The sequence below is a fragment of the Neodiprion virginianus genome, chromosome 4 (genome assembly GCF_021901495.1).
Source record: "Neodiprion virginianus isolate iyNeoVirg1 chromosome 4, iyNeoVirg1.1, whole genome shotgun sequence".
NCBI classification, from domain to species: domain Eukaryota; kingdom Metazoa; phylum Arthropoda; class Insecta; order Hymenoptera; family Diprionidae; genus Neodiprion; species Neodiprion virginianus.
The window spans coordinates 32,931,442-32,946,424 of NC_060880.1; the positions used below are offsets into that span (position 1 = coordinate 32,931,442).

A 14,983-nucleotide genomic window follows, 5' to 3' on the forward strand; every position below is an offset into this window, starting at 1 on the left:
AGCAGTAGACAAAAGAGACAAATTATTATTCGTGAAAAACATTTCACCATTTATTTTGTCATGTCCCGATTCAGGAAAATCGTACTTTCCGAAGACTGTTAAAAAAATTGGCGTCAAGTCTCTTGATATCCAGTTAAACATCGATTTGACCTATCAAGTTATGAATATGTATTCTTCTCGATGGAAGCTTGGTTGATTCAAATAACTTTTTATCATCTCCTTTCCGCGGTGGACGTTCATGAATATGATTGGGCGCTGACGATGCTTCGTGGATCATTCGAAATCGTAAAAACAGAGAGTTAATAAAAATAAATATAGCGAAACCGCATGAGTTGGACGATTTACATAAACAGAACCATTTAATTAATTCACACGCAACGCTTATAGTTGCGTAAACGGCTATTCAAATTAATCGGCACGACATTACCACAGCTGAATCGGATCGTCATGCTTATAAAAATAAGAATGTAAATTACTATTTATCGACCGGAATTCAGATTCTTAGAGCTATAGCTGATAAAATCTATCCGTGGCCTATATACTGTGGCGGACGTTTAAAAATCAAAGCACAATTCGACTGACGCTGTAACGATCCCGATAGAGCGTTTACAACAAATTCATATTAGTTTTCTAGGTTCACCTCTCGGACCTACAAGTTAAGAATAAATATTTCGGCTTGTAATAAACTTTCAGTCCTCGCCTTGAGTACGGAAGTGAAGACGAATGCGCAGATATGTTAGCAACAATTGACGTATACTTAACTACGATCTATAATCTTACAATAAAATTGTATAACGAGTATACGCAATTGGTCACAGAAGTCTACCGTTTTACAATCACGCCATGGATATCCAAATGAGCGATCTCGCTGTGATATCAGCTTAGGCTGTTGCCGAACGAGTACCGACTTTGCAATAAAAGAAGCACTGCCTGCAATATTAGGTAACTGTCAGCTCTGGTCTTTAGTGTGTTGATAATTGGTGGGTAAATCCTGAAATGGTGCGCCGACACACTGACACTAACATTGGTATAATAATAATAGGTATTTTGCTGAGAGTTTATTTTACGCAAATGAAAATGAACGAAGTATTTACAAAAGAAATAAAGAGAGTCAAGGAAATCAAGATAATAAAGAAAGTAAAGGAAATGTAAGAAAATGAAGAAAATACAGAAGAAACATAAAAAATAATTCAATAGTCTTTGGCTAATTAAGGAAACAAACACTCGGCTATATAAATTGATTAAAGGTAAGTTAATAAACCTGCTAATTATTATTTTAATATAATATTCCAAGTTATTTATTGTTATGGTCACTTTACGAATTCAGGAGGAGATTCTTTCAGTAGATCGACTTCCCGCTGTTTACAGATTATGCGGTACTGAAATGAGGAGTTCTGGACTGCCTGAATTTTTATGTGTTTATCTGAAATGTTTTATTGTTTTCTATGCATTTTTATAACCAAATCAGATTGTAGATATTGATTGATTATTTTGGAAGTTGGTAAGGTTTGAAGTTGTCTTATCTATGGTGCAAATGGTTTTATTCTATTATTATTATTATTATTTCTTATTACGTATTTCAAGTAATAAGTATTTTTCTTTGCAAAGGATACGCGTCGACAAGATCGATCGCTGTTGAGAAGCTTCTTCGACCTTCTATAAGCTTCTATGACCTTCGACTAACTCCGATAGGGAACATCGTTCCTGCAAAAAAAAGAAAAAAAAAAAAAACAAGGGAAGACCGGGGCTAGAAGTTACACTTTTTACAAAAAATGAAATTTCGCAGAATGTATAGATACGAATTCATCCCTAGTTGATGTGACTTTAGGTTTACTGTCAATTATTATTTCTGCGACAGAACTAATTGGATATCGAAAATCGTTCTTGAGATATGCATTTTTTTTTAAACCTGAATAGACTGTCACATCTTACCACGGTCTGGGGCAAAAAGTTACGGCCCTGGGGTAAATTGTTAAATAGTTTTTTTTTCTGTGGTTTAAGAGGAAGTTAACCTTATTCTTGCCTTCACAATAAAACGCAACAAGTGTGATTATGAATAATAATCTTTATTTATTAAAAATAACGAACACTCGAGATTTCGAGAAAACGAAGCTTAATTCGATCAAAAACAAATCGTTTTCTTCGTTTTACTCTTGAATCAAAAGGGAAATCGAATTTTACGAGGAGGGAGTTTCTTTTTATTTTATTGTTTACAACAAGAATCCATCTTGAAAAATAAATTTCGGAAAAATACTACACGTACTCACTGCAGCGGCGCAAAATTTGTTTCTTACGTTAGAACATAGCTTTTTCAGTTTAAACCGTGACACCATCTTTCATAGTTCAGAAATAATAACCGTTGTAACAACCTATCCCTGTAACTTCTAGCCCCGGTCTCCCCTACTCTACGTTTTGACAGAATGATTTCAAGACACCGAGCTTACTTCCACAAAAAGTGAAGCCTAATTTACTCTCGCTTCCGGGGCGGCACAAATCACTTGAATGCACTATTCGAACGAATAATTTTAAACTTGCTTCAATAGTTCTCCGGCAAAGTCGAACTCTGCGTTTCAAAATATTTTGCAAGGGAAACAGGCAACGTGGAATTATTTTTCTACCGAAGCAAAGTAACAGGCAGCGAAATTAAAAGATGGGAAAAATGCTTTTATTGGGAAATACGTGTGATCAGTTTGAGTCTGAAACAAAGCTGTTTTTACAATAACACGGGTTGGCTCATTGTCAGCAGTCTTATTCATTTTCAGGTATATGAAAGCACTTATACGTCTTTTATTTTTGATGGCCACTGAATTATAACAGGGGGCAATACGGGTGATTTTACGCAACAATACGATACTTATTATCAATTCCCATGATACGTAAACAAGTCCAGGCTACTTTGAAGCAGCTGCAGACAATTAACATGTAATTCATTATACAATCTAAGGTTAAATGTAGCACTACTTCCGGTGGGGGTATTTGAATAATTCACAGAGAACAGCTTGGAAAGTGAAAACGCAAAGCTCAATCCCCCGAACGACGTAATTTCAAGCTTAGTTCAAGAAAATGTGATTGAAGTTCGGATCGTTCGTCAAACGATTTTTCTTATTAGAAATGGTTTTCATTCATTTTAATGTATGTAGATGGAATAGCCAGTCGTGTTAAAGTGAAAATAATTTTTTTTTTTTTACTTCAACAGCTTCCTGAATAATCCATAAAAAGTATCAATAATGCATAAAACAATTCGACTGTCCCGCAGGATTGAATTATCAGTCTTGGGTTTATGATCTTAACACGCGATATGGTAATTAAATTCAGATTTTTAAAACGACAGGAGCGTTGGCTGAAAAATTTTTGATCGGTTATCGCTCATCCATTGACTGCTCCCAGCATTTTGAAAATCTGATTTCAATTACCATATCGCGTAAACCCAAAACTGATAGTTCGATTCCTGAGTACAGTTCAATCGTTTGTGTATTATTACTACTTTCATAATTATTCGGCGATATTTGGCGATGAAAAATTTTACGCCCACTTTCTGACGAATCGACATTTCGTCTACATTCATCAAGATACGAGAAGAAGGTTTGAAGTAAAGCAAAAAAATTCGTTCGGTGAACGATCCAAGCTTCGTCCACTTTGAATTTACATCGTACATACATATATGTAAATTTCTAGACTGGCGAGGGCAATGGTCCATAGGGCCCATGAGTAAAATCATCGGGCGAAACCACAGACAATATGTCAAAATAGATGGACCTATATCGAATGGTGGGGGGCGCATTTTTCCGTGCAGCGGAACCCAGGGAGTTCTCATTCAACTATTGCCTCCACCCCACAGCAGCCATTGCACAGGGAATGCATTCAAAATTCAAAACAACAGATAGATGAGAATCTTTGTAATACAAAAATACAATGAATCTCACAATCAACTAAGGTCCAGATTCATCAGTTTCAAGCCATTGTATTCCGAATCAAGAAAGATGTGCTATCCCTGCATGTTAATTTACTGTACTACTCATTTTGAGATGATGAGACTTGTAATTAAAATATTGCTCGTCAAATTTTTTCTCAATTCTATTGTTGCAAAGCACTGTTACAAAATGTCGCTAGATTATCATATTAACAAAAAAAAGAAATGTGTTAAAAATTGATCGAGTGGGAATTTTTATTGCCATTGCAAATGGATCGGTTTGGAATCGTTACTTCAATCATTTCGTCAAATGCAGACAAGTTGTTGTCATTCAATAATCGAAATTATAATCTCATACTCAATAAGACTTGAAAATAAGACACCTTAATTACACGGTAGGCTTTTCCTAACTAAATAAGCTCCGTGTATGCTTTCCGTGGAATGAAATAAAACAGCTTAATAAGTAATGGCAGCAAAAAACGCAGTTTACTTGTATTTCAGCTACGGTATCAGTGTTGCCCGGTCATTTTACCCTCAATATATCCCAACGTTACCGAAGACAATAGTTTGAACAGCGTTACTTTATTGTCCGATATTTGAATTTCTTTTCAAACGTATCGATTGGCCACGTAATCACGTTCACTTTGCGGTTGGCTTCTTGTACTTAGCTTAAGATAAACTTTTGTTCTATGCGTTTTGTATCATGGATTCCTTGAAAGACAGAATCATCCCGATATTTCTGCAGTTCCGTAGACTTAATCATCCGATTGACGTAAGGACTCAACTAATACCGGTTAGTCGTCTCGGCGTTGTCAAGGTTATCCACAAACTTTTAAATGAGAACGTTGACCTTCAGCGACATTCATCTTCACGTATGTGTCGAGCCTTGACTCTGTGCCGATTAGCAGGATAATCTTTCCTCGCTTTTTTTAACGATAATATTTTTAGCTCCGTGCCGTGTATCCTTATGCAGCGCTAAACTGTCAGCATCACGGTGAAAGCTGCGGTAGCACGGCGAATAGTCAGTCGATCAACATTATTCAAAGCATGAACATATAACGATATGTTTCGATATAATGAAAAGTTTGAAAGAAGTGGTCACATGCGATCTTATCATGCTTATTATTCTTATTTCTTCGCAATCTGTTGGGGAATTTATTCACGCATGTACTGTGACTTTTAATTTATAAAAAGAAAAAACGACGGTAAACAAAAAAATCAGACTACTCAATACCGATACAAATGAAACTTGACACATCTTTCATCGACTACGCATCTAAAAATAAGTGTATAATTGTACACTGTTATGTACTCTCGAAATATACCTACACCTCTTGATTAAATTGTATGACTAGCGATACGTTTGTAATTTCACTTTTCTATGTTGAATTATGCGAATAAAACCACATAGGCTGACCAATTGTGAGACTAAATATTTATATCGTTATATTTCTTTTGTGTTGTTGTTTTATGTATCATTTTAGAAAAGCCACTCGGAAGTAGAAAGTTCGTTACGGGACCTAATACTTCTCATACTTGTGCGAAACTTCTGGTATAAGATCCGATGGTTGTTTCACTTCATTTTTCGTTTGCTTTTCAAATTCCCACAGGCCGCATTCTTGAGAATATTCTCTAGCGATGTGTGGACAAAGTCTCTGTAATCTTTTTCACAGTTGGCATCCATAAAATGTTTTGAATTTAAAGTAGATCCGTGCAACCGTTCCACAGATGATAAAGCTTCAAGCCGTCGATTTGCTAAAAAGGCATGGAAAAGAAAAGGATTCGTCGTTATCATCAACTTTGACTGTTAATATTTCAGTACTCACTCTATAAATTGTCATCAAATTCACGGAGTGCGGTCAATGTGCGGTCACAGTATTCAAAAATGTCGCAACCATTACCAAAATATCATAATTCAAGAATCTCCCTCGGAATCTCCGGAAGCACTGATGAGGGTAAGAATATTTGAAAAACGTGGAATGCTTTTTGGATTCGGAACAATGATATAAAAAATCGCCAACCAAATCTAAGAGGGTGAGGGCCAGACCCTAGTTGAATTGATGTGGAATGTCCCATATACTTGCGACGGATTAAGTTTGATTATTGTTTGTTTGTGGAAGGACTAACTCGCCACATAATTTAACGCTCATTCTAAAACAAAAACTTTTTAACACGATTTACCTGAAGTGAACGCTGAATTTCCCTCCTTGATCACGTTCGTTTTGGGAGGAAATGAGCTTTTGGAATAAAAAGTTGGCACTAACCTTTCGTTGATCTTGATGTTTTGGGCTATGGGCGACTGTCCGGTGACTGGACACGACACGAACCGCTCAATAATGTCTTTTTTTGGTAAATGTTGGGATAATGAATGACAACTAAGTGGTTGTTAATTGATTCTACTCGAAATGCAGATTAAACACAACAGCAAGAGGTTTATTCAGAATAAATGGATTACACACAGTAACAATTCAAAATCAATTCAGAATACATGGTTTAGGATAAAAGTGAACGTAGTCATTTGAAATGTATTAATTGACAAAAGGCAAACTTGGCAATCGCTAATATGAATTCGTTTTTATTCGCACACTTTAAATTTCCAGTTAAGAAATGCTTCGCTGAGCGGTTAAAATTTAGAACTTCTATTGCAAGAAGAGAATTCTTGAGAGTCAATGCTCGGCAGACTTGCGGCATTTTGACAAACCTCATATTTTCTTTATTTACTCAGTTATAGGTACATGCCGTACATAAGATGGGGTCTCATTAGTTCGACCGGCGATTTCTATAGTCGTTCAGGTATGAAAGGTGTAAAAATTTGACCGTGTTCAACGGCATAGTGTCAAGGCTGACACTTGAATATGTATTTTAAAATACTTAATTATTGTTATTGAAAAAATCAATGCCAGACAGCTATTGCGGTTCCAAAGTCATGGTGAACACTTTCGAAAGCCCCCCCCCCCCAAAAAAAAAAAAAAACAATTTACGGTATTTTGACAAAGCTGAAATTTATATATGATTTTAGTAGTAATATTTTAAGCTCATATTTAGCACGGCAGATATTTTCAACCGAAACGATTTAGTTGAATGAAAATTGCTGCTTCAACCATTATTTGGTGAAAATAAACGTACCGTAGTTGACATAATAAATTTTTTTCGAGTCGAATCAATCAAAGGAGTCATTTGAACTAAGCGGGTGATTTGATTGCAGATTTGTCAGGTCCATACAATATTAAATTTTTTCAACTAAATGATCCGATTGACGAAGGGGGTACCTGCGATTCCACGCGTGCAATCGTTTCAACTGAATATTTTTTTGTCGTCAAAGTACTCGGTATGCCACAGAATAAAATTTTAACCTCTCGAATCAAACCCTACACGTGATTTAGTTTAACCCATAACTGTTTTTTATTCTTTCTGTTTCAACTTATACATTGTTGAATACGTATGGTTGAATGATCTAAGCGGGTCGTTTGTGAGGAACTTGTGATGATTGAAAGGAACAAATCAAGAGTCTCTGCCTAAGCAAATCTACATCTTGCAGGTACTACTTGCTTTGGTGATTCAAGTTAGCGAATATAATTCGATTTGATGATTCAAATGTATGTATCAGTCGAAACAACAACAAAATTGTTTGCACACAAATAGTCCAATGACTCTAACTACAATCACGAATAGACTAATAAATTTAGATGGCTTTGAATGTTTAGTTGGTCGAAAAAAAACCACAAAAGTCGAACGTGTAAAGCATCTGGGAAAACATAAAGGTAATGAAATGCAAATTTTCCGTATGTTGGACCAATTATGTAAGCGAAATATGTATATCGAATAAATATTTTGTTGATTGGGTGCATTTCATTCGTTAAATTAACTGTTTCATCGGCTATTTCACTGCCATTCAATTATTGAAATCCTTGCATTTTTGTGCAAAATCTTTTTAACGTCACTGGTCAATAGCTTCGTATTACTAAGATAAATATATCTCGTCATCTAAGTGACCAAAAGATAACCCGAAGTCTGTGCGATAGTTTGACACAGTGGATACAGATGTGCGACTAGATAGGGTGATCCGTCCTCGATTCAAATCTCAAAGAAAATCTCGAGGCGTGTAATCGGAAAATTCGGCGACTAAAAATGCGTTTTATCCGTCTTGCGAATAATTATAAGTTATTCGCGTCACTGACAGCTCTACCAACTGCCGTTGACTGCCGTAATTAGGCCAAGAATTTCAATTTTATTATCGATCAGAACCATTCCAAATGATTGCAGAACTTTCTTTCATTCGTAATTTACAGTACTTCTATCAAAATATATAGTAATCTATGTATAAAGTGAGCATTTGGTAATCCAAACGATGTAAGACGTCCGACAACAAATAAGTTGTTGTTTCAGTTAATGATTGAAGCATTGCACTGAAATAAATATTCAGTTCCGTTGAGTGACGATGAGATTTGATTCAACCAACGGAACATGATCTTGCATTGATTGAACCTTTGGTAAATCAAAACGTAGGATATTCCGATTAACAATATGATTTTCATATTAGCCACATAGTACAGGTCATTCAACTTAATATTTCGTTGACTGTACGTCCTCGCATTTGTGTTGAACAATAATTTAGTCAACAGACGTATTTTTCATTTAGCTCCTGCAACTTACATATTGTTGTAATAACCAAATATTCGTGCTGCCGCCCGTGAACGCCGCATTATTTCATCGAAACGTTTTTTCCTTTTTTGATTCAACAACTTCTTTCTTCCAGCGTAGGAAGATTGAAATGAGATATTTGCAAAATAAACGTTAAAATTCCATTGAGTGACGATAATCAGCAGGCTCTCAATTCTCCGACAGCTCTATTGTATTCACATTGGTTACGCACGACTTTTAATACGTTCATGTACTTTCATTTCTGGAAGTTGAATTATCAATTGATAACTTGGGGGATAGTAGAAAAATAATCAAAAGTAATTCATCTCCGGACTCGGTTTTATTTTGTGCTCCGAATAAATCCTCATTGCAGTATATAAAATGTATTTAAAGTTAATTTTTCTGGCATCGAAGGAAACTAACCTAGTACTCAAGTTTCGTTTGCTTCTTTCCTGTTGAATATGACATTCTTAGATGCTCTGATTGAGCAATTGTTGAGTTATAATGTACATCGTGGGAGTTGCTACATGCCCATAAATTTAACAAGAGTCCATAGAAGCCAGAAAATAAAACCACATACCACCGATATTAAAGTGTAGTGAGCTATTCGTAATCTGGAAGTAAAAATGCAAAACGTCAAATCACATAATTCATAAGGGTATAATTTTTGGAATGCATGAAGTCGCTAATTATAACGAAGCCGGAATAACATGTCAATGATAACAATAAATATTTCATGCATGTATCGCATAACAAGAAATTTAATTTTTAACTGAATCATATCGAATTGAAATACGTAATTGTTCTGTTTCACTTCAACAGCATAAGACAAATGCAACATATCAGTGCATTGTTAAAGGTAGTTCTGCAGGCGTATCAATACAAATATAGATTTATAAAAATTGTTAAAGAATAAACGAACCTTGCGTATCTAGCAGATGCTTGAGGTAGACTGTCGAATGGGTCTTTCAGAATGTAAAGCCGTAAACCACGAGCGTAATGATAATTGAATTCCTCCCAGCTGAACTTTTCCATGTTCACCTCAAACTGGTTCTGATCGGCGGGGCTCAATTTCGCCGACAGTCTCAAAACACCGTTGTTACTGAAGCACCATTGTTGCGTCGCGAAATACGAAATCACGGCGCTGAATTTGTGAATCTTCTTGTAAGCTTTCCATAACCTGTGGACAGACAACGTGACTCATTAAGGTTCCTGCAAACATTGGATATACGATTGAAATATGGCAAGCCGTTGACAGATCCGAATATCGTACGGGTATTATAAATTGACCATTTCGCTATCGAAGATTGATGCAATCATACTTACATGGGCTCGCGTCCTATAATGCGGGCCACACTGTCTACAATGAGAGCGGGAAGAAGGTGGAGGAAGATCACGTATATCTTGTGAACCGATTCATACTTGTTGAGTTTGAAGCAGTAGTACCATATACACATCATGGTTGGAACTTTTAATCCATATTCTTCTATATGACGCATGAGTTTACCCCACGTGAAGGGTTTCTGGCACGATGATACGACGTTGTAGATCGGAGGCTCATCAGTCTCCGGAATCTTCGAACTATCCGCGTTATTGACATTCGTGGTTCTGAAACAGAGTAATTCACCTAATGTTGATATCACACTTTTCCACCGAGGTTTCCATACGCTAAAAGTAAGAAAGCTGCGGGATGTTACCGAGCTTCGGCGATGTCCCATGCGGCGACAATGATGTTGTTGACTACGAAGTCTGCGGGAATCATGTCGGCGATGCCTTCCGGGTCACAGTGAAGAGTCCGTAATAATCCAATCGCAGCCCCGAGCACTACTCCGGTGGCACCGTAGACGTTGTCGATCCAACCAGCGATGGGTTCCTTATAAGTTGAGATTACTATGGACGGCCTGACAATGCAGACTGGCAGACTATGACTGTTGCGGCGAATGACGTCCTCGGCGACCGCTTTGGTGAAGACGTACGTATTCGGATATTCACCCAAGAGTCTGTAAGTTTGCAGCGAATACGAAAGGAGTAAAGCAATTCAAGTTTCAGGTAAAACTTGATAGACATTTTGTAAGAGACGAATTGAAATATTAATTCTATGTCGGTACGAGGCTTCGCGCTCGAGCGAATCAGGAGTCAAGATGCATCGGGAGGAAATCGCATGACTTACACCGGCTTGAGGTGTTCGAGGGAGGCGTCATCCAATATCTCCACGAGATCGAGTAACTTGTCCGAGTCGATTGGCGGTGGGTAGAATATTTCATCGATGGACTCTCGAACGCAGTTCGAGTAGGCTGTTGAGATGTGCACGAATGCCTGCAGTCGGTAGAAGAGGACGAATGAGAGTGAGAAATTTTGATACTGGTGAAAGCAGCGCTGCCGACCGTTGAGCATCGATCAACTCACTCTAAGATTTGGCATTTCCTTGGCGAGTATCAGCATCTCCTTGGTGCCTCTGACGTTGATCTTGGTAGCAATTCGCACGGATTCGTCGAATCGTACGGTGGCTGCACCGTGTATCACGATGTTCGTGGTTCGGAGCAGTTCCCTTTGCTCCGGCGCCAAACCCAAACCGATCTCCCCCACGTCTCCCTCGATCAATCTAACTTTTTGAGCAAATCCAGGCTTCTCTCTCTTTAGTCGGTCGAAAACCTGCAACATCTCTTACTTATAGTTGAAAGGTATCTCCAGACGTGCTGGTTCATTTGTGCGGTTTTGATTCAAATATTTGCATACGAATGAAAAATGAAATTAGGTTGAGGTCAGAAGTACTTCAAGGTAACTCACCACGTCCTCGAAAAGTTCCTTAAATCTGTCTTCGGAGCTTTTTCCTTTCTTTGCTCGCAGGAGCACAAACAACATGTTTACGCCTGAGCATGACCTACGAATTTTATTACTTAGTCTCGGTGGTCAATTTATCTTAATCCACAAATATTTCACTTAGAAAGGGTTTCATAGTACACTCAAATTGTTCTAGTTGGAAACTGTTTCTCACTAAAGTACATTTTTTTTGTCGACTCGCGTCCCGGACTGTCATACGCGTGTAATGTATCGAAAGCTAAGATTTAGATTGATATAAATTTTGAAAATTCTGTACAGAAGACAGGAACAGCAGTGTTTTCGCGGTTAGTGATGTGAATTAATTGTTCTCGAACAGTAAATTGATATGACATAGACGCTGAGAATCCTATATATAGCAGGTAGAATTTGTAAGATTACAAAGCTAACTTCACGTATCATTTATGTTTTTCGGATGAATACTTGTATAAGTATTTATAAGAATTACAACGATCAATGATTTGTTACAAAAATGCAGAAGACTGCATAATAATAATTGATAATAGTTGATAACGAAGCTTCGAAACGTATGATTAATAGTTACGAATACAATTTCTAACACAGCAAAAAATTTCAAACACCTGTTTAGCTCCGCAATTTCCATAATTCCTCATCCTTTTTTCATCCAGTATTACAAGTTCTTCCAGTAAATAAATGATGTAACTATTTTCAGATGTTAAGTATAAAGTCTCATTGAACGGATTAACATAATATGAATAATCAATGTAAACGAGTACGGAGCTCTTGTATGGTAACCACTTTTATCACCTTCCGATTTTGCAGTTCGAGGTGTTGAAATATGCGCTTTGGCCTAGCTAAAGAAACGTTTTTGCTGATATAGACGTTCCGATCAGTCCCACCTGTAGAAGGTGTGCAAGTTATTCTAATTGCACGCAAATTTAAAATATTCAATTGTCAATAGGTGACGTCCTAACATTTATACGAAGCGATTAATATTTATTGACCAGTGTGTACGGTTTTATATTACATTGTGAAACTGTTTCTCCTTTTGTGATTAGATCATGTTAGCTTTTCAGGAGCACTGTCTCGGTCAAATTGAATTCCATAAATATTTTCCAAATCAACATATGAAAATGAATACATTCGAAATCAGCCTGAAGGAAATGCATACTTCACTTTAATATGAAACAATGATATACTTGAAACCCCATAAAATTATAGTAATCTGTATTTTTTGACGTTTATATTTGTATCAGCATCAAACTCGCATCTGCATAAAAATATTTTAGCCTCTTTCTACATTCATTGTAATATCTATAGGTCTATCTAGCTATATGTACGGTGTCTCATTTAAGTGGAGTGCCTAAATATCTCGAGAAAACAGGTTTTGCAAAAAATATAACAGACAAAAATACTAGGGTTTAAAAGGGTGAATAAGATGGTGCTATTGACAAGTATCTTACAATGAGTGAATGCAGTGAGGAGAGGTCGAGGTTGCCTTAGATCCCTTAATAGGAAAGATAAGTCTTACCTGGTAAAATTATAGCTGGCTCAATCAGGTTAATCCAACAAATAAAACGTTATTATATTACCTTTAACGGACACAAATCAAAATACCTCTATTTAACTATCATTTAAGATAATCAATGATCAAAATTAAATTTTGTTAATTTTGAATCATTCGGTTCTATATAAAAGTCTTGTTCAAACCATCTTGCAAAAGTGGCGAGAGTGATTACTAAACGTTATTTTAAAAAATTCGGCTGATTTTAATTTTCAAATAATTGAATTTGATAAAATCATGTATCGTAAGTTACAAGCTTGAAATGAATTCGTAATGCTGACTTGGTTTTTGAGATTTCGAACGGCTTTTCAACAGGCTGTACAAAGATTGAAGCTAAAATTTTGTAAGGAATTTAATTAGTCGAAAAATTTGTACAGGACCAGTTCCATATTAATGTATACGATCAAGCTGTAACAATTTCAAGAAAAATTACATATTTCCCTTATTATTTGTGAGAAACTTTGATGACGAGGAGGATTTTTTTTAAATTTGATCAAGAGATATCATCGAGTGAATATTTTCTTTTTTTCTTTTCTGCAATCTAGATGTTTTTCAGGTGAAAGCGGTAAAAATCTCACTTCCAAATGAAACATCTTGATGCAGACATATTTCGAGAAGACCGGAGCAAAGCGAGGCACTAGAGGCAAGAAAATAATTATGATTGTGCAAATGATATTTATATTACATCTATTCCTACTCACTCATAATTTTATTGTCAATAAAAATATTCTACTTACCAAGGTGCAAAATTTTTATAAAAATGTACAGAAAATTATTCAGTTAATTCCTGACCACTACACCTTTCCCCGGTCTCCAATTACTAGTGTGCCATTCATATACTACGCCACGCTGCTTTCTTGCATTTGCGTCCCCCCCCCCCCCTCCCCCACCCCTCGACTAATTTAAATTGTGTCAATATATGATAATGTCAATCGTCCGATCAATAAATAAATGAATATGCATAAAAAAGAACGCTACGTTAAGGTAGCAAAGGTCGTCACGGCGAAGCTAACCCCCCCCCCCCCCCCCCCCCACGAGAGCGTGCCCTAGTATTCGAATGGCCCCCTAGGAGAAAAAGAACGAAATACGAACAATACGAATGAGAGACAAACATAGAAACGGAGCAAATATTATAATCCAAAGATCTTTTCTCAGTTTACGTAGTAGGCTTGGCTTACCCGGCGAGAAAATTAGAAACTGGGTTGGATGTTTCGGAAATTGGATCGTCACCAAATAGTGACAGATTATATCTTTATTCTCCATACATCGTGAAAATTTTGAGTCCTGACTTACCGCAGTATCCTCTCTATCAAAAGCTTTCCTAAAAACCCGGCACCACCAGTAAGAAAAACGTTGAGATTTGTGTAAAAACTCGACACTTCACCGGGACCGGCGGCGAGATCGAGTTCAGAATCTGACATCATGTCTCGTATATACGCAGCTTGCGACATCTGAACGGGTGATATCTAATGGATGAGAACGAAAGAACATTTCCTAGTACGATTAATTACATGGATCAATTTTTATTTTTTCCATCCCCTAGCGTTACACCAGAGTTTCACGCTCAATGGCCACACTATAGTTCACAGCCATCTTTTGTTTGAAAAAAATAATTGAAGAAAAACATCGTTTTGCAACTAACATTTTTTATTCAAAATACCATTAAGCTGTATAAAAACTGAAACAAGCACGAACAGTTAATTAAGCATGAAACATTCTGAGGCATGCCACATAATACTGTGATTACTTGAAACGGCAAACTTTGATAAACGAAGATCCCTAGTGCTGTATAATAGTCGTGGAAATCTGTGATGATGATTCGATAACATGAAAGCTACTTGTTTCCCAAAAAATGATCAGCAATTATTTCAATTGCATAAAAGCTTGAGTCAATCTAAAATCTGTTTCAAATAGTTTTCACAAAAATATGCTGATATCAGAGTTAATGCTTCTACAATCAGCTGTGTCGATTATTTTTCAAAATCACAGACATTTTCAAACAGACATACCCAAACAGCGATGGAGGAAGTCAACAGCGAGAATACCTCTTAGATACTGAACCGTACTGC

General features: G+C 36.7%; 1 protein-coding gene across 2 annotated transcripts; it reads right to left on the reverse strand.

Annotated features, from left to right (window-relative positions):
- Window positions 1-8,489: 8,489 nt before the first annotated feature.
- LOC124301793 (fatty acyl-CoA reductase wat-like) lies at window positions 8,490-14,979 on the reverse strand. 2 transcript variants are annotated; one of them, XR_006907558.1, is made up of 10 exons: window positions 14,924-14,979; window positions 14,208-14,380; window positions 11,339-11,432; window positions 10,958-11,203; window positions 10,722-10,867; window positions 10,249-10,551; window positions 9,878-10,159; window positions 9,474-9,731; window positions 8,975-9,165; window positions 8,490-8,813 (listed from the first exon to the last, which is right to left on the reverse strand). XR_006907558.1 is itself a non-coding variant. In XM_046757216.1 (9 exons), exons 2-9 carry the CDS (start codon window positions 14,363-14,365, stop codon window positions 9,075-9,077), a joined length of 1,578 nt encoding a protein of 525 aa, XP_046613172.1. In that variant the 5' UTR covers window positions 14,366-14,380; window positions 14,924-14,979; the 3' UTR covers window positions 8,873-9,074. The 2 variants fall into 2 exon arrangements, 1 of the variants encoding a protein (XP_046613172.1); XM_046757216.1 differs by lacking the exon at window positions 8,490-8,813 and having other exon boundaries at window positions 8,873-9,165.
- Between the last annotated feature and the right edge of the window lie 4 nt (window positions 14,980-14,983).